This window comes from Falco naumanni, chromosome 7 (genome assembly GCF_017639655.2).
Source record: "Falco naumanni isolate bFalNau1 chromosome 7, bFalNau1.pat, whole genome shotgun sequence".
NCBI lineage: Eukaryota > Metazoa > Chordata > Aves > Falconiformes > Falconidae > Falco > Falco naumanni.
The window spans coordinates 1,948,602-1,966,318 of record NC_054060.1 but is presented as its reverse complement, the minus strand read 5'-3'; the positions used below and the strand labels follow the sequence as shown (position 1 = coordinate 1,966,318).

Genomic DNA, 17,717 nt, shown 5'->3' with positions numbered 1-17,717 from the left:
GCTGCAGCTTTTGTCTCCCAGCTCAGCTCCTGCCCAGAGGGTCGCTGGGAGGATATGAAGACCCCAGCCCCCCAGCCTGGGTGAGACCCCCGCAAGGAAACCCCCCGAAGGATTGGATTTCTTCTAGCAAGCATCCTTTGTGATCCAGTGGCACATCAGGACAGGGAGGTTTGTGGGCAGCTGGGCAGGGACGTTGGATCAGGGCAGGGACAGGCAAGAAGCCGTGCTGGGCACAGAGGTGGCTGCAATGGCAGCGGGAAGGTGGCCTTAGAGGGCTCTGAACACCGGGAGCAGGACCCCATGCAAGGCACCAGCACCATGTTCAGTCGGTCAGGATACCAGGCCCTTCCCTTGGGAGACTTTGACCGCTTCCAGCAGTCCAGCATCGGGCTCTATGGTGCCCAAAAGGGCTTCTTCTCCTTCGGATCCAAGGAAGACTCCCTGGGACCGGCCAGGAATACCACAGGTGAGTCCCAGCCTTAGAGGGGAGTTGCTGCCTTCCTCCCTTTTGCCACTGTTGCTGTAGGTGCCGTGCTGGCTGGGTGCCCCCCATGCTGTTGTCTTCCCTGGGGTACAGGGTACATGGGGGGAGAGGCTTCGATGGGGGTTCACGGGCAGGGCAGGGGGTTTTGGAGCAGGTACATCCCTCTTTCATCCCCCTGCAGACACCTCCCAGGGCTGGCTGTCCTGGATCTGCCATGGGATTATCACCTCCTTGGTCTTTTTGCTGATGGTTGTCACCTTCCCCATCTCAGGATGGTTTGCCTTGAAGGTAAGGGAAGAAAGCAGGTGAGAAGGGGGATGACAGCCCATCCTCCATGGCAGGGACTGTTCCCAGCTCCCCTTGCTGGCATAGCTCCTGGCACTACAGGATCCAGGGTTTTGCTTCTGCCCTGGTCTAAACTTCCCGTTCCAGATCGTGCCCACCTATGAGCGAATGATCATCTTCCGCCTGGGCCGCATCCGGGCGCCGCAGGGACCCGGCGTGGTCCTGCTGCTGCCCTTCATCGATCACTGGCAGCGAGTGGATCTGAGGACAAGGGCCTTCAATGTGCCCCCCTGCAAGGTGAGCTGGCTTGGGCCTCAGGGCAGGATGGAGAGGCATCCCTGAAATACCCAGAGCAGGTGGATTTTGGGATGGTTTGACCCTTGGTGCTGTGCAGGGACCCAACTTTCAGTTCCTCTGTCATCACGGCGAGGTGAGGGGAGTTGTAACTGGTGCTGGGAAGCCAGAGTCCTCACCTGCCTGAGCTGAAAAGCTCCTCTGGACTTTGCACACCTTGCTCAATGGGTGTTCCTGGCTGGAGACCTCTCAAAAACATCAATCCCTATCCTTCCCAGATGTCATTCAATAACAGCCCTGTGCTAGAAACTGTCCTCACCATTCAGTCTAGTTTAATCTAATTATTTGGGTTGGTTTTGTTCCTAATAACCCTCTTAATAAAGAGATCTAGGGCTGGTTGCCAGCTGGGAAAGAAGTGAATGCTTTTGCTCCCAGGCTCTAAGCAGAAGGGTTGGGCCATGGGGTAGAGAGCGGAAGAGATCATGACTCCCCTCTGCCCCAGCTGACCTCCAAGGATGGGGCAGTCATCTCCATGGGTGCCGACGTCCAATTCCGGGTGTGGGACCCCGTGTTGTCTGTCATGATGGTGAAGGACCTCATCGCAGCCACCCGGATGATGGCACAGAACGCCATGACCAAGACCTTGGTAAAGAAGAGCCTCCGTGAGATCCAGGTGGAGAAGCTGAGGATCGGGGAGCAGTTGCTGGTGAGGACTGCCCCAGCCCTGTGCAGAACCCCCTTAGGTCCCTCGAACCCTTGGGGTCTTGGTGTGGAAGTAACAGTAAGGGAAAGATGGAGCTGCTGAAAGTCCATCTGACCATGGACCTGGCTAGGGAAGGGAGCTGGGAAAATATGGTGATTAGCGAGGAGCAGATACCTTCAGCCTGTGGATCTCTGGAGCTTATCTCTAAGGACTTAGGCCACACAGAAAAGCCCATGTGTTGTTAGCACATTTGACCTCCATATCTCCACCAGGAAAATGACTGGGGGGGGGGGCTGCAAACTGGAAAAGACTTTTGGGGAGAAAAGCAGGACAGGTCAGTGGCAGAGAGGGGATAAGTAATACCCACAGTCGATGTGGGCCAGGCCAAGATCTTGTGGGTTGAATGCCTACAAAAGATGATGTAAAAAGAGGCTGGAGGGATATACTGGTATGTCCAGCATGGTTTGGAGGCCAGCCATGCTGCCCGGTGGAGCACCACACCAGGCCATGTTGCTCAGGGGGGAGAAAGGAAGGAGGCCAGCCTGGGAGAGAGCCATGGAAAGGGGAACAAGACAGACCTGTCCTCCCTGTCCCGACCTCCTCCAGGCTGGGAGAGCAACTAGAGGAGCAGGGTTCAATGTGAGCGTGGAGGAGGTGGACTGCTGAGCCTGGTCCAACACTCCACATCTAAAGCTGGTGGGTAGCAGAAGCGTAAGCTCTGGGATGCCCACGGTTGGGGGTGCTATGGTGGGTGGTCACCATGGCCATACCCAACTCTGCCTGGGCTGCTAACGCCTCTCCCTTTCTTCTCGGCTCTGCAGCTGGAGATTAACAACATGACCAAGTCCTGGGGCCTAGAGGTGGACCGGGTGGAGCTGAGCATGGAGGCTGTGCTGCAGCCACCCCGGGAGAACCTGGTGGGCCCTCTGGCCACCATGCCACCCGTGCCTGGGCTGGAGGGGCTGGATGGCACCATTCAGCAGCTGGCTGCCCATCTCTTCAGCAGCACTCTGGCTCTGGCAGGCAGCGGGACCAATGCTCCAGAGGCAGGTAACGAATCCAGGGCCACTGCTGGGCGATGTCCATCACGCCTGATGACCTTTTTGTGCACTGGCTGTTTGACAGAGGAGTCAAAGTCTGGGAGATATCACAGTCCTATGAGCACAGCACAAATAGTCTGGTAGGGGGGAGGAGAGAGGACCGCTTTGGGCACAGATCCATACAGCACGTGGCACAACACAACCTTTCTAACAAGACACCAGTGGTGGGATGGGGGAGGGTGGGACCCGATCTGCAGGAGCCTGGGCTCAAGACCAGCTCAGATCTCAGCATTTCCATCAGTCAAACCCAAGCCTGAGCTTGCTGAGAGAGTCACACCTGAGGAGAACACGGATCTTTTCCCAGAAACCCTGAACAGTTTGTGCTCCGCTATTTCTTTCAGGGTTAATTTTCCAACCCCCAGTAGCAGGGGGAGAGTAACCCATGGCAGGCAGAGGAGCAGGTGTAGGAACTGGCAAAACCAGTTGTCCTCTTCTTGCTTAGCTGGAAACTTGCTGGATGAGTGGGTTTTTTTGCTCTGGAGACCTTTTCTGGTGGGTCCATGCAGACCAGCAAAGCTCACCACCCGAAGGTGTCCCCTCAACCCACTTCTGTCCCGTTGTGCCCTGCAGATAGTGTGGAGACAGTGAACGAGGTGGAGCCTCCCACCGCTCCCCTCCTCACCACCCCGAGCAGTGCCTGGAGGAAGCCCAGTGCAGATGAGCTGTTCTCAGCAGTGGAGCCTGTCCTCTCTGAGGCCCTGGTCAACCAGGTGGGAGCATCCTACCAGGTCAACATCACCCTGCCCAGCGGCGCCCAGAGCACCTACTTCATAGACCTCTCCTCAGGTCACCACTCTTTGGGGTTGTTGTGTTGGAGGTGGGAGGGTGTTTTGTGCATGTGTCCCCTTTGCATGCCATGAACCCCACTGGGCTTGGTGGTAGCTGGTCCCAATCCAAGCCCATCTGGCAGCTCCATGAAAGGCACCCCCCAGAGTCCATCAGCTGAGCACTGAACTTTGGTGTCCATGGCCTTGAGTCTGTGCTCCCTGGAAGTCCGAAGTATAACTTGGTTTGGGTTAAACCCATGAATTTTCCTTCAGAGAGTGTTGATAGAAAACTGGCAGCCAGGTCTCCTCATGGCTGGCCAAGTGGGATGGCTCAGCGACCTTAGGGTTTGTTGGCTCTCACATGCCACCAGCCCAAGGGGGTAGTAACGGAGGGACATGCATGGGCAGTGCCTTGGGCCACTGCTATGCTGGAAGATGTTCCCCCATCCCCCTCATGGTTGCTGATGGTTTTCTTGGTGGCCATGGCAAAAGTACAGGGCTTGGAGGTGGGCCACTGTAACAGGGCACTGGCAGAGCAATACAAAGGAAATTTATCTCCTTAAGGAGTAAGGACCCCTGTCCCCACAATCCCCCTGCCAGGCCCTTGCTGTCATCTGGCCCAACTCAATCCTTACGAAATGGTGGGGGGAAGTGCTGACAGGCAAGGCTGGGTCATGAAGCACCCTGTTTCTCCCTCTCCCACCCATTGTGTCCTATAGGCAGCGGGTGGGCTGGCCGCAGCATGCCTGAGGGCAGCCCCGACGTCATTCTGGAGGTGGCAGAGAAAGACCTGCAGGACCTCTTCTTAGGTGACCTGCGCCCCTTGAGTGCCTACATGAGCGGGAGGCTGCAGGTGAAAGGTGACCTGCATCTGGCCCTGAAGCTGGAGGAGCTCGTCAAGGCGATGAAGCAGCGTAGATAGAGCATGCGTGTGGCTGTGTGTCTGTGTGCATGTGTCTTTGTAGGTGTGCGAAGGCGGGGGTACACATAGAGGTGTTGTGCAGTGGGGGCCTTGCCCTGCTGGACCTCCTGCTGCCCTCCCTGTGGAGGCTGCAGGAACTGGGTGAAGACCTGAGCAGGGAAGCTGAGGCTGAGCTCCATTGTCTGTCCTTGTCCTTGGCTTTACCTCCCCTGCCCATCCTTCTCTTACGATGTTACGGGATGGGAACCAGTTGGTACCCCAGCACGTGCCAGTTTGCTTTCAGGCCCCATGGCCAGTATGCCACCAGGGCACGGAGCGATGTCCTGATGCCCTGACAACAGGCTGCATGGCCAGGCATCTCAGACTGGAAGGGACATGAGCTGAGCAGAATGGATAGAGAAGAGCATGGGGACACTGTGGCCAAGGACGGTAGTCATGGGCTGGGGTGGGCAGCCAAAGCGGGGCACGAGGGCTGGCTGGACCAGGCTGGGATGCCACCAGCGGGCTGGAGTTGGGGTCCAGCATGGCGCTGATAATGGGATACTGGCACTTATAGGGAAGGAGCAGAGATGGCATTTTGGGGAACGACCTGCCTGGAGGTACCTGAGCCTTCTCGACACATTGGTTTGTAATAAGTGATTGCGCTTATTTGTGCTTCAAAGTGCTTTTGCATGCGTGCTGTGAGGTCTGTCCACGGGGGTGTGTGGACTGTATATAGCCATATATAGATATTTATTTATTTTGTAAGCTTCCTTTCTATCAACTTTTGATGGACAATAAACCTGGTCTGCAGCCTTGGGCAAGATGAGCTGATGACTTATGCAGGCAGCCGGGGCTGCACCCCTCGGTGCCTCAGTTTCTCCAAGGGACCCCAGGGTGCTGTGTAAAGAGGCCACGTGCTGGTCAGGGCATGGGAGCTGCTGCCAGTCAAGGAGGCTGTGTGGTGGGACTCCATCTCACCATACGGTCGTGATGAACACATGAAGTCCTGCCGTGGTGAGGAAGCATTGCCAGGATGCTTCTCCAGGGATGCTCAGCTCCCCAGCAGCACCCAGCACCCCAAGGGTTGAAAGGTCTTGGAGCTCCAAGCAGCTTTACCAGCCCCCAGGATGTTTTGCTGGGACAAGCCCACTGGTCTTGCTGGCCTAGCAAGGGGCAAGGGGGAGGCAGGGGCAAGGAGAACTGAAATGTCTCCAGAATTGAAGTGTTTGGAATTGAAATACTTCACCGGTGAAATCAGGCCAAGCCTGGGGCTGGGTGCCACCAGCCTAGGCTAAGCTTTAGAGATCCTACAGGGATGAAAAGCCCCGAGGAGAGGTGGCAGTAGTGCCCCACCGTGCCCTCTCCCTTTGGGGATGCCGGGCTAGGGGAACCCCAAGTGCTCCTGGTGGTTCCCGTTCATGGTGGTCCCCATGGTGCAGGGGGTACCGATGCCCTGCAGGAAGGAGCGAAGGAGGGCCAGATACAGCCCCCCCAGGACAAAGATACAGCCCCCCCAGGACAAAGAGGGATGTGGAGAGCGTCTCCAAGGCGGGGGATGGTCCCTGAGCCCCCCCTCCCAGAAGGGTGCAGACGGATAGGGTGGTCGCAGCAGCAGAGACCCCTTGCACAGCCCCCCCGGAGCCGGGCAGGGCACTGCGCCCTGCAATACATGTCCTGGGAGATGCTCTTCCTTGGGGAAATGCCTTTGGGGTTTTTTTTGGGGGGTGTGTGTGTGTTCTTGGGGTCTCCTCCCAGTTTCCTGGCTGCTGGATGGCCGGGAGGAGCTGGGGGTGTAACCGGGGCTGGGAGCGGGTTCTGCGCAGCGCCGCCACCCCCCCCCCCCCCCCCCCGAAGGAGGAGTCAACGGCAGCACCGAAGAAACCGAAAGTGCCGGCGGCAGCGCGGGCAGGGGGGCTCGAGGGGGGTCCGGGGGCCCTGCCCTGCCCGCCCCGCCATGGCCGGCAGCGGCTCCCGGGTGAGCGCTGGGGGGTGCGGGCCGTGGGCTCCGGCCCTGGGAGGGGGGGTCCGGGCCACCAGGAAGTCCCCGGTCCCAAGGCGTGGCCCTTTTTTTTTTTTTGGGGGGGGTGGCGCGATGGGGTTAAGAGTTTTGGGGTGTTCCCCACCTCCTCGGGCTGGTGGGTGGCAGGGAGAGGAGAGATGGTCCCCAATGCAGCCACCCCACCCCAAGCCCTGCAAAAGCACAGATACGGGAGGGAGGAAGGCTGGAGGCCAGAGGGATGGGCTGAGCGAGGGGGGGGCGGTGCATGGCTGGGTCATGGCCCCCACCCTGCCAGGCTGTCATCCTGGGGTCTTTAGAAGCTTCCTCCGTGCCCCATCCTCTGCGCTGCCCCCTGCAGCCCTCCCTAGCCCCATAGCCAGGGGACCGTCTGTTCCCTCTTTGCTAGAAAGGGATAACGCTCAGCAGGGCCCCATCCGTCCCACCTGACCACGCTGCACGGGCTATAGCTGCCCTGCTTACGGGGCCTGAGTATCACTGGTGGGAACTGGTTGCTCACTGGTTGCTCCAAGTAGGGTTTGCAGGTCACCTCCCCCTCCAAGATGTCATTTCAGAATCTCTTAAAAACACCCCCCAGCACTCATTCCTCTTCCTCTCTTCCTCCCTCCACAAGCTCCTAGAGGACGACTTCCAGTTCATCCTCTGCGAGGGCTGCCGGCAGGAATCGCCCAACCTCAAGCTCCTCACCTGCCTCCACACCTTTTGCCTCGGTTGCCTGAGCAAAAACAAGCCTGTCAGGCAGTGCCCCAAGTGCTGCACGGCCATCCCGCAGGCCAGCGTCATGGACAACCTGCTCTTCACCAACCTGCAGGCCAGGCTCAAGGTCTACAAGAAGATCATGGATGGAGCTGACTTCTTCTGCAACAACTGCAAGAGAGCCGGTGAGTTCTGGTGCTCCGAGTGCCAGGAGTTTCTCTGCACCCAGTGCTTTGAGGCCCACCAGCACTACCTGAAGAGGGAAAGCCATGAAGCCAAGAGGGTGACTGACATCAGGGCAGGGTCTGCTAAGGACTTCCTCAAGGCTGCCAGGAAGACTGGTAACTTGTCCTGCTCCAACCCGACCCACAAGAACCAGACTGTAAGGTAGGTCTAAGGAGGTCTGTCTCCAGTGCGTGTGGTTTCTTGTCACAAATATCTTTGGCCTCGTTCATGATGGAACTGAACAGCATGTTCTCCACTGCCCTGATTGGCACCATGTCATGCAGAAGATGGGTGGGAAGTAGTGACAGGTGGGCTCTAGGGCATGGAGGGAGGGTTTGGATGAAGCCAGGTTTGAGGTGATGACAGGAGAGGGTAGAACGAGGGAGAGGAGTGCATGGAGTTCTCCTTGCTGGGGTAAGGAGGGTGAGGTTGATGGAGCTTAGCAAGAAGACCTTGCTGTGATAGGCAGCAGAGTGTTTTGCTGATGGTACTAGACCATCTTGGAGAGGATTTGGGGAATAACATGGGTGCAATGCAGGACAAGATTTAACTGGGTAAGTCCAAGAAAGAGGGGAAGAGGCAACAACATCCATGGAGGCCAGCACTGCTGCTAGCCACGATGGCCCAGATGCAACCCCTCCGTGGTTGTCCCTGATGTCCCTGGCCCACCACTTGCCAAGGCTACCAAGACTTACATGAGAGATGATGTTCTCCACTCCCCACTTGTTATATTCTTGCCTTAGGCATCTTACGGAGATAAGGTACTCTTTAGTCTTATGTTTTTATACATAACCCCAAGAGGCGCTCATAGAAGGGCAGAGAGCTCATTTCTTCACTGCCCGTGTGGTACGTGGAGGAGTGTCTACCATAACATTTGCACAGTCATGACAGTGACTTTTACCAGCCCAGCAGATGAGCAGAAACCCCGTGGAGACAGTGAACCAATGTGGTTTTTTGCAGTTGGGAGAGTATAAAACCAAATGCCTGTCCCAAACTTGGTGGTGACTTAAATTCAATGAATGAACTAATTTGCAATTTGATAAATGAATGAATTGCAAAGTGCATGGTCTAAATTACCCCTTTACTTGTGCTTGGCCTTACAGCATCTACTGCAAGAAGTGCTGCAAGCCTATGTGCTGCATCTGCGCGCTGCTGGACAGCCAGCACGCCTCCTTCTGCGACATCCGCAGTGAGACCCAGCGCAGGCAGGAGGAACTGGGCACCATCAGCCAGGAGCTGAGGCAGAAGAGAAGTGGCTTTGAGGCCACCTACGTGGCGCTGCAGGATGAGGCCGCTCGGCTGGAGGAGGCAGAGCGGGAGATGCGGGAGCTGATCCAGCAGCGCGTGGAGCAGCTGGTGCGGCTGATCCGACGGGAGGAAGAGGAGCTGCTGGGGCTGGTGGAGGCGCGGCAGGAGCAGGGCCGGCAGGAGCTGATGAGGGAGCTGCAGCGCGTGGAGGGGGTGCTGCAGCAGATGGAGGCAGGCGAGCAGCTGGTGGAGAAGATGAGGCTCTATGCCACGGAGCAGGAGGTGATGGACATGCAGCCCTTCATCAAGGGCTCGCTGGAGGAGCTGCAGCGACTGCAGCTGCCAGCGGCTGGGGACCGAGCACAGCCCAGGAACCTCGCTGAGTGCAGAGCCAGGCTGCAGGCGCTGGTGGAGCGCGTCACGGGGCACCCAGGTGAGGAGGCACTTTGCCAGGTGGGCTGGGGAAGGGGGGACCGAAAAGAGAGTTGAAGGTTATATCCCTGGTTAGACCATGTTCTCCACGAGGTTGAGGTCTCCTTCCACATGGTGACTTGATGGACCTGTGCCTCCAGCATTTGCTCACGTGGTGAGCGCACTCCAACCTCCCCCAAGGATGGCTGGGTGTTGCTGTGTCCATCATTCCCAAAGCAATGCTTGTCTCATGCCCTTGCGGGGTACAGCGGTCCCCCAAAGCAGTGGTGCTGGGAGCGAACATGGTGAATCACTTGGGATGGAGCCATGCCATGGGTTGAAAGACAAAGGAGGTGAGTGGCACCTGGAGATGGGGTGCGTGGATCAGGGGCTCGCTGAGGCTGGTGTTCACAAGGAGGAAGCAGGTGGAAGGGTTGGATCAACCACACATCCTCTCTGAGAAATGTTTGTGTGGGTGACGTGCTGGTCCCTCAGGGGTCATAACCATCCTCCAGGCCTTAGTGTCCTGCCACTCACTGACCACTTCTGCTCCTCACATCTCTAGCCAGTTTGTCTTTGCTCAGCGCCTTTGTCCACAACCGCCTGGGGCAATTCCCCTTTCTGGTTGTTGATTACCGCCTTGGGACTTGGGACGGCTACCCAACCGGGCAGGTGAGACGTTCCCCCAGAGCACTTCCCCCAGAGCACTCCCCGACAGCGATGGCAAGAGGTCCATGACCACTGCTAGGTTTGCCCAGGTCTTCTCCCAGCTCTTCAGCAGAAGCACCGTGGTGGAGATGGTGGTGGTTTGGCAATGGTGAAGGCCTTGGCATCTGTGCTGCGTGCAGGGACAGGTTTGGTCAGAAGGTGGTAGTGTCCTTCCAGAAAATAGGGGAGGGGGGGAAGAAATGGGAGGAAGAGGCTTTATGGGGTCTTCTGCTCCGTCCCCCTGCTGCTGTGTTCAGATCTGGGCTATGACCAGTGTTCTCCTTGGCCCTATGTGGCCATCCACCACTGAGCTCCCCAGGGCAAGCTCATGGGCTATGGATGATCCATAGAAGAGCCCAAGGGGTAGGGGTGATGCCCTGGATGGAGCTTGGGGTTTCCTGGAGAGGAGCTACCTCCCACCCCACACCTTCCATCTCCATCACATGGTAAGTATTGTCCCTCCATCTCCCCTCTCCACCCCACCAAGGCTGGGAGGACCCTCTGAGCCCTGATTCTTCCCTTCTGCTTCCTTCAGCCCCCCTCCCCACAACAGGTACCTCTGCTCCCCAGCATGACTCCCCATCTGAGGATGAGATCACCCTGATCCACGACCTTGAGCCTCCCAGGGAGCAGTGCCAACCACATGGAGATCTCCCCGTGGGGCTGCCTGCCCACCACCAGCCCTGTGTCCCTGCGTCAGACCCATCTGGTGGCAGAGGAGACATGTGTCCAGGCCAGGAAGGGGATATGCCCCTCACCAAACCCACTCCTCCAGCCCTTCTGATGCAGAGGGATGAAGAAGCAGAGGAAGACTCGGGATCAGCCCACGGCAACACTGTGTCTCTTCTCAGGAGCATTCAGGACTCTCTGGCCTCCCTGCAGGAAGGTTTTGGTGGCTGGGCCAGGTCCAACATGCAGCAGGTGGACAAGTTCCTGAAGATCAGCGATCGCCTCCTGCAATCTCAGCACAAGGCAAACAAGCACCTGGTGTCCATGACCCAGGAGGTCCAAGCCATGTCCCACTCCCTGGCCACCATTGCCTCTGCTGTGGGACCCTTGCTGCAGCCCACGGCCAGCACATGGGACCCCCCTACCACAGATGACTGGCCATCACTGCCCTCCAACATGATGGAGTTATTCCCTCCCAGCACTCTGCAGAAGCATGAACTGCTGGTCCCAGCAGCTGCCACGGCCCCTTCCCCCAGCAGACCCCCTTCTGCTTCCCCCCCTGCCAGCCCAACACACTCAAAGACCCCCAGCCCAGCCTCCAAGGGAGAATGCCCCAAATCAAGGCACCCCACCAGGGGCAAGCGTGGTGGGAAGCCCAGCACCAGACTTCAGAAGCAGAGGAAGAAGTGAGGGTCTGCAAACCAGAACATTTGCCTGGACTGCAGCCACTTGGAAACCCCTTTAAAGGTCCCAGTGGAGGACTTGCAGGGTGATTCAGCTGGGTCAGCCTGCCCCAGTCCACTCCTTCTGGGGACCATGGAGGAGACAACCTGCTGCTGCATCATCCCAGGAAGGGATGGACTACCCACCATGAGGACCATTTTGCCCCAGGTCTAATAATTCTAATAATTTGTAAGAATAATGATTATTTATAATACCTAATAGCTTTAATATTATCACTGGTAATGATTACTCTATTAATTATTTTACTGCCAGTCATTTCAGCACCACTCCTGCCCAGGAAGCTGGTGGCTGTTCAGGAAACTGGTTCCTGTTCAGGAAACGGTTAAACAGCCACGTGTGCACAAGCATTTTCCGCCCTTTTGCTGAAATCCCAGGAAGCACAAGGAAACAGGGGTGACCACGTCAGTGCGGATGCCACCATGCAGAGTCTGGTCCTGCAGGACCAGGGATGTGGTTCAGGCCAACCCATGGGGATCTCCTCCACGAACCTCCCTTTTCCTTTTATCCTGATATGAATTTAAGTTTCCGCTTCTTCCTCAAAAAAAATCAGCTTTTGCTTGGTAGTGAAGAGTCCCCTGCACCCTGGAAATGCCCCGTTGCCCTTGATGTGAGCAGCTCCATGAGAACCATCAGCACCTTTGAGGAGCTGGGGACAAGGACAAGTTTGAGCACATGAAGAGTAAGTTCCTTGGGAAAGTGTCACCTCCACACCATCCCCCAGCTGCAGAAGGGCCCCATGATCTAGAGGTGGGACAGATGGTCTGGAGGTGGGACACGTCTCTGGATCTTACAGAGCTAGCTGGTACCTTGAACAGGAGGAAAAAAAGCAGTTGGCTGCACATCAAACTCATCACCTCTCCCAGAGGGAGACCTCCCAAGGGACCCAGTCCAACACCTCGTTAGCTCATTAGAGCCCACCAGGATGGGTTCCCCAGGGAACTGAGTGCTCTCAGCTGTTGCCAACTGCCTTTATGGGAGGTGTGCCGCTCACCTGGGTTAGGAGCAGCTGTGGGAGATGTGGGCTATAAAAGGTCCCTGGGCAGCAGTTGCTCCTTGTGCTGGACCCTGGTAGGCAGGATGAAGTCTGGAAGCAGCCTGGGGTTTGCTCTTTTCTGCTGGGTTTTTGGGGAGGTGGTTGCTTACAACCCCTGGGGCTTCTTTAGAGGGGAGGCCGAGTTATGGCGGTATGGAGGGGATCTTTCCTTGGGACAGCCCCGTGCTTTCTCCCAGCCCTGGGCATGGGTGGATGTGTCCCAGCTCCAGGCTGTGGCCCCGCTGCACCCCGTGGCCGTGCAGTGCCAGGAGGCGCAGGTGGTGGTCACGGTGCACAGGGACCTCTTTGGTACGGGGCGGCTGGTCAGGGCTGTGGAGCTGACCCTGGGCTCGGCTGGCTGCCTGCCTGTGGCCCCGAGTGCTGCTGAGGGCACTGTGACCTTCGTGGCTGGACTGCACGAGTGTGGCAGCACCCTTAAGGTAAGGCTGGGGGGGGGGGGGGGCAGCATTCCTGGGGGGGGGGGGGCTGCCTCTTGGCTTGCACCTTGGTGCCGTGGGGTGCTGACTGGCAGGGTGTTGCGGTGTAGTTGGGCTCAGGGAAAGCCTCCTAAGCCTTCCCTGGAGGCTGAACATCTCAGTCTGCTTTTCAGGGGCAGCAGGAGCTTTGCTGGGGGTTGTGTGAGGCGGGAAGGGTAGGCAAGAGGCAGAGAAATTAAGTTTTTCCTGATGAATGCAAAAGTATCTAACTCTTCCAGGACCACTTAAGCTGGTGCTGCCACCTCCAGGGTGGAGCCCAGAGGAGCTGATGCTGGGGGCCGCCGCACCAAGCCAGCGGTGGATGCTCACCTCGGGAGGCACCCGCGTGCTCCTACTGCTGCTGGGGTGTAGTGTGGAGCTGCCTCGCAGAGAACTGAAATTTGAAGTGGTCTCTCCCCTAGGACAGGCTTGGGCTCGGGAGGGTGAGCAAGCGACCCCCCCACCACCATACTCCAGCCAGCAGATATCTTCATTAAATCCCCCTGAGCAGAAGCCCTCCTCTGTCCTGGAGGGCAGACCTTCTTGTCTGTTGTTCTGGGGTACAGGAACGAGAAGAAAAAAATAATAAGCTTGAACACCTCTGTGCGCAGCTCGGCTGAGCAGAGGCAGTCCTGGGAAAGGCTGGAGCAGCTTCCCAGTCCTGAGCACCCCTGCGGCAGGCTGAGCACCACTCCCCTGTCTCCACTACAGATGCTGATGGCCAGAAGAAATATCTCAGCACTCTGTGTCCAGGCCTAAATGCGCTGCTCTGTGTGTGGCCAAAAGAACAGGGCTCTTAATGACCGGGTAATGTGTCTTGTCTTTCCCCAGGTGACCCCTGATGCTCTAGTGTACAGCACGAGCTTAAATTACAATCCAGTTTCTGCTGGCAACCCTGTCATCATCCGCGCCAGCCCTGCCATGGTTCCAATTGAGTGCCACTACCCAAGGTGAGCTGATGTGCAGGGATACGGAGCAAACCCCCCTCCTGCCCCAGAATTTAACTACGGGCATCTCTCCCCAGGAGGGACAATGTGAGCAGCTATGGTGTGAAGCCCACCTGGGCACCCTTCCACTCCACCCTCTCTTCCGAGGAGAAGCTGTCCTTCTCCCTGCACCTCATGAATGGTAGGTTGTGGGTCAGGGTTGTCCCTGGTGCAGGGCACCCTGGGCTGGCCATGCTTCCACTAGATGCACGGGTGGTGCTGGTGTTGCCCCAGGGCTTCTGGAGCAGCTGGGATTTGGAACAGTTCTGGGGAGTGCCCTTGGACCTGTTGGGCTTCCCTGGGTGGAAGTGGTGAAGGACAAGCTGGCTTCCCATTCATGAGTACCTGCTGACCTCTCTCCCTCCAGATGACTGGAGTGCTGAGAGAGTCTCCACCGTATTTCGGTTGGGAGAGGTCCTCCACTTCCAAGCTGGTGTCAACACCGAGAACCATGCACCTCTGAGGCTCTTTGTGGACAACTGTGTGGCTACCCTGACCCCGGACAGGAGCTCCTCTCCCCAGTATGCTTTCATTGACTTCAGTGGGTAAGAGCTGGCTGTGCCCTTGCTTAGAGGTGCCTTTCTGCATGTTACTGATATCTGACAGTGAGATCCTGCTGGCCTTTGCTTTCGTCTAGGTGCCTGGTGGATGGGCAACTGGATGATGTGACCTCAACTTTTATATCCCCAAGACCCAGGCAAGATGTGCTTCAGTTTGCAGTAGATGCATTCAAGTTTGCAGGAGACTCCAGCAATCTGGTAAATCCTTTCTAAAGCAAGTGGATTCTCTTGTCTTAAATGGAGTTATAACCTCGCTCCGTTAAGGTTAAGAAAGTTCATGTGGTTTTTTGTCTAGAGTTACATTCCCAAGGCAACTGCCTCCTAGCAATGTAGGAATGAGGTCACCCTGTATTACTGGTTCTGTGTCATGGCCCTCTGAGCCAAGGATCTTCCTTGGAGACCAGTACTGACACTGGCCAGGACAAGCCCTCCTGATCACCTTCAATAGCTGAATGTTAAGGGGTTTGAAGGAAATGGAGGGGCTTGAGTTGCCCTGGGGAGCTGGTAGTCCCATTGGAGACCACCTCCACGGTGCACAGGAAAGCCATGAAGGTGAAGGACAGCCTAACCCTCTGTTCTGCCTGGCCTCCCCAGATCTACATCACCTGCCACATGAAGGTCTCCCGGGCTGACCAAGCTCCAGACCCTCTGAACAAGGCTTGCTCCTTCAACAAAGCCAGCAGCCTGTGAGTGTTTGAACAGCAGCTTGCCCGGGGGTGAGGGGCTTGGGCTTTGCATCTGGTGTCACTTTCTAGGAAGGTGGGGCTGGCCATCTGGGTGGGCAGCTCTTGGCCTCTTCTAGGACATCTCAAAGCATGTGAGGGGTTCCTGCCATAGGGTGGGCTGCTCACCAGGCTGTCTTCTAGCTGGACTCCTGTGGAAGGCACCAGGGATGTCTGCTCCTGCTGTGAGCTGAGGAGCTGTGGCTCAGCCAGGCACTCCAGGAGGCTCTATGCTCCCTCACAATGGCAAGGAGGACGTGTCCGGAGAGAGCTGCCCTCCCAGCTCGGTATGTCTGTGCCCTTCGGGCTCTGTCACCATCACAGATGGAGCTTTGTGCAACCTGGTCTAGCAGAAGGTGTCCTGGCCCGTGGCAGGGAGGTTGGAACTAGATGATCTTTAAAGGTCTCTGCCAACCCAAACCATTCTGTGATCATGGTCACTTGCTCAGAGCTGGGTGCCTGGAGCTGCCTTACTACCTGTTGGCTCCTCAGTGCTAGTCCAGGACTTGGGAGAGCTAGGTGTTCAAATAAGCTTGAGTGTTCAAAGGTCCTCCCTTTCAGATTCTGTGATGAAAGAAGCAGATGTTGTGGTTGGACCTCTCTTCATCCACAGCTGGCAGGACCACCCAGTTAGGAGGAAGCCTTCCCCAGGTAGGGTGAACCCAGGGAAGGTGGATGGCTTGTGTGGCAGGTCCTGGCTCTGGCCCATAACCACCCCTTTACTTCTCCTTCCTACATGCAGGTCACTTGTGGATGGTGTTGGGGCTGGCTGCGGTTGCTGGGCTGGCCATCCTGATTGTCGGTGTCCTGGGAGCTCTGGCTGTCTGCTGGAAAGCCAGCAACCCTGTCTAAGTCACTGGCTTCAACTTTTCTAGTCTGTCCAAGAAGAGAATAAATGGGAGGACTGTGAGGCTTGGTGGGGAGACAAGTCTCCCTAGAGGTGGACAAATACTAATCTTCATGCTAACTTGTACTTGTGCCTCTTTGCCTCCCTAAACCCAGTTTAGATACCTCATTATGCTGAAGCCCTGTCCTCAGCAGAGCTTTGTACAGTCTTGCACCCCCATGAACTCCTCCCTGAGCACCCAGCTGGGAAGCGATGCGGGGGGGGGGAAAATAGCCACCCAGATGCTCTCTTTTCTTGTCTGTAGAAGCCTGGAGTTGTGTTTAGCCCCAAAACATTTACCTTTCTGTGGAGCTACTTGGGTCTGCTCCATACTGGTAACTCCTTACTCAATAAGCTAGGAGTTTAATAAAACTTTGATCATTCTCCTCCTGCCTAAAGCTGTTTCTGGGAGAGAAATCAGGCTTTGCTGGGTGAGGAAGGGAGCATGACTTGAGGGCTGGTGGGTTGGACTCTTCCTGGGACAGGCAGGAATTCCAGCGCCTGCCCCAAGGACTGTTTACACATAGTTATGTGTAACAAGCCTTGGCTGAAATGTATAAACAGTCCTTGGGGCAGGCGCTGGAATTTCTACTCTTGCTGCCCCCTCTTCAGAAAGGGACTTTCTGATATGTCGGAGTCACACTTGCACTTTTTTCCCCCCCTCCCAGTGCTGTGAAAATTTGGGCTCTTCTGCTTAGCAGTGTAGCTGTAGTGGGGCACAAACATCTTGCCAAAGCAGAGTCCTGCTGCTCGCAGTAGCCGGGAGAGGTTCCCGCTTTAGGCAGTGGTGGGAACTGGGTGAACTGAACATCTCGGGATGCAGTGTTTGTTTTCAGAGCCAATTCAGGTGGCTGGGTTCATGGAAAACAGACGTGTGAGGCGCTGGGGCTTGCTTGCTGCATGGCTGTCTCTTGAGCTGGTTTTACAGGGAGCAGGAGGACTTTAGCAACCTCTTTGCCTGCTCCAGGGGAGTTGGGGCAGTGCTCTTGGCTGGGGGGGGGGGGGGGGGGGGGGGCATGAAAGTGGTGTCCTGTCTTTGGGTGTCATTCAGCACCCTGAAGACCCTCAGCCAGGTGTCCTCTGATAGATGTTGCCTTGCACAGAGGTTCCTTTGGTACAAGGTGCCAAGCTGGACTTGGGACTTCAGGTCACCTAAACTACTGTCTCAGCCCTTCCTTTGCTGTCAGTTTGGCTGCTCACAGCTCTAAATGCAAATTTTGAGGCCCTCCCTCATAATTAAAAATTAGTTTTGGCTTGGGTCAGGGAGCTGCACACTGAGTTTAGGCTGCAGTGGTCAGTGCAGCTTATTTTCTCATCCATATAACCTGCTTGTTGCTGGGAATGTTTTGCAGCAAGGTGGGATGTAGGAGCTTCTAAGGGGAATAGCTGGGAGAAGTCTTCACTATCCCCTGGGAGCTGTGAGCTACATGGTTTTGGGGCAGAAGGGCCATGGAAATGTGGATGGAAGGGGTCTCAGAAGGTCTCCAGTGCAACACTAGATGTGTCAGCCTGGTGCTGGCCTGGCTGAGGATGGCAATGGCTGTGGGGGAAGATTGCCCCAATCCTAGGGCTGCACAACCCTTCGGAGAAGAAGTATTTCCTCGCTCAGCCTGAACCTCCCAGACTGGGAGTTGTGTTGATGTGTTAAATCTTTGCATAACTGATTTCTTCTTGATCAGCATCCTTTCTAGATGCTCAGTACCCTGACCATCCCTTGGCACATGTGTTCTGAGCTGGCACTGTCTCTCCAATGAAAACCCTTCTCCATGCCACTCAGCACAGCTGGCCTGCAGCTATTC

The 17,717-nt window shown here is 56.5% G+C and overlaps 3 protein-coding genes across 4 annotated transcripts; all 3 read left to right on the top strand.

Moving 5' to 3' along the window:
• The first annotated feature begins 300 nt into the window (after positions 1-300).
• On the top strand, positions 301-5,353 carry STOML1 (stomatin like 1). 2 transcript variants are annotated; one of them, XM_040600652.1, is made up of 7 exons: positions 301-466; positions 666-772; positions 917-1,066; positions 1,566-1,769; positions 2,588-2,816; positions 3,437-3,576; positions 4,353-5,353. In XM_040600652.1, exons 1-7 carry the CDS (start codon positions 301-303, stop codon positions 4,440-4,442), a joined length of 1,086 nt encoding a protein of 361 aa, XP_040456586.1. In that variant the 3' UTR covers positions 4,443-5,353. The 2 variants fall into 2 exon arrangements, with proteins under 2 accessions (XP_040456586.1, XP_040456585.1); XM_040600651.1 differs by having other exon boundaries at positions 3,437-3,652.
• Positions 5,354-5,455: 102 nt separating this feature from the next.
• Positions 5,456-11,467, top strand: LOC121091231 (protein PML-like). The gene is made up of 4 exons (XM_040600650.1): positions 5,456-6,512; positions 7,168-7,637; positions 8,579-9,156; positions 10,378-11,467. Exons 1-4 carry the CDS (start codon positions 6,066-6,068, stop codon positions 11,199-11,201), a joined length of 2,319 nt encoding a protein of 772 aa, XP_040456584.1. The 5' UTR covers positions 5,456-6,065; the 3' UTR covers positions 11,202-11,467.
• Positions 11,468-11,550: 83 nt separating this feature from the next.
• LOC121091233 (zona pellucida sperm-binding protein 3-like) lies at positions 11,551-16,301 on the top strand. Its single transcript, XM_040600653.1, has 9 exons — positions 11,551-12,728; positions 13,596-13,714; positions 13,789-13,892; positions 14,118-14,295; positions 14,388-14,508; positions 14,905-14,996; positions 15,177-15,319; positions 15,594-15,683; positions 15,775-16,301. Exons 1-9 carry the CDS (start codon positions 12,333-12,335, stop codon positions 15,882-15,884), a joined length of 1,353 nt encoding a protein of 450 aa, XP_040456587.1. The 5' UTR covers positions 11,551-12,332; the 3' UTR covers positions 15,885-16,301.
• The last annotated feature ends 1,416 nt before the right edge of the window (positions 16,302-17,717 follow it).

Coding starts and splice junctions, on each gene's coding strand:
- LOC121091233 (XM_040600653.1), top strand. CDS start 12,333: ATGAAGTCTGGAAGCAGCCTGGGGTTTGCTCTTTTCTGCTGGGTTTTT. Junction 14,997..15,176: donor TTCAACAAAGCCAGCAGCCT/GTGAGTGTTTGA, acceptor GCTGTCTTCTAG/CTGGACTCCTGTGGAAGGCA. Junction 15,320..15,593: donor AGAGCTGCCCTCCCAGCTCG/GTATGTCTGTGC, acceptor CCTCCCTTTCAG/ATTCTGTGATGAAAGAAGCA.
- LOC121091231 (XM_040600650.1), top strand. CDS start 6,066: ATGTGGAGAGCGTCTCCAAGGCGGGGGATGGTCCCTGAGCCCCCCCTC. Junction 6,513..7,167: donor TGGCCGGCAGCGGCTCCCGG/GTGAGCGCTGGG, acceptor TCCCTCCACAAG/CTCCTAGAGGACGACTTCCA. Junction 7,638..8,578: donor CACAAGAACCAGACTGTAAG/GTAGGTCTAAGG, acceptor TTGGCCTTACAG/CATCTACTGCAAGAAGTGCT.
- STOML1 (XM_040600651.1), top strand. CDS start 301: ATGCAAGGCACCAGCACCATGTTCAGTCGGTCAGGATACCAGGCCCTT. Junction 773..916: donor CAGGATGGTTTGCCTTGAAG/GTAAGGGAAGAA, acceptor TTCCCGTTCCAG/ATCGTGCCCACCTATGAGCG. Junction 1,770..2,587: donor GGATCGGGGAGCAGTTGCTG/GTGAGGACTGCC, acceptor TCGGCTCTGCAG/CTGGAGATTAACAACATGAC.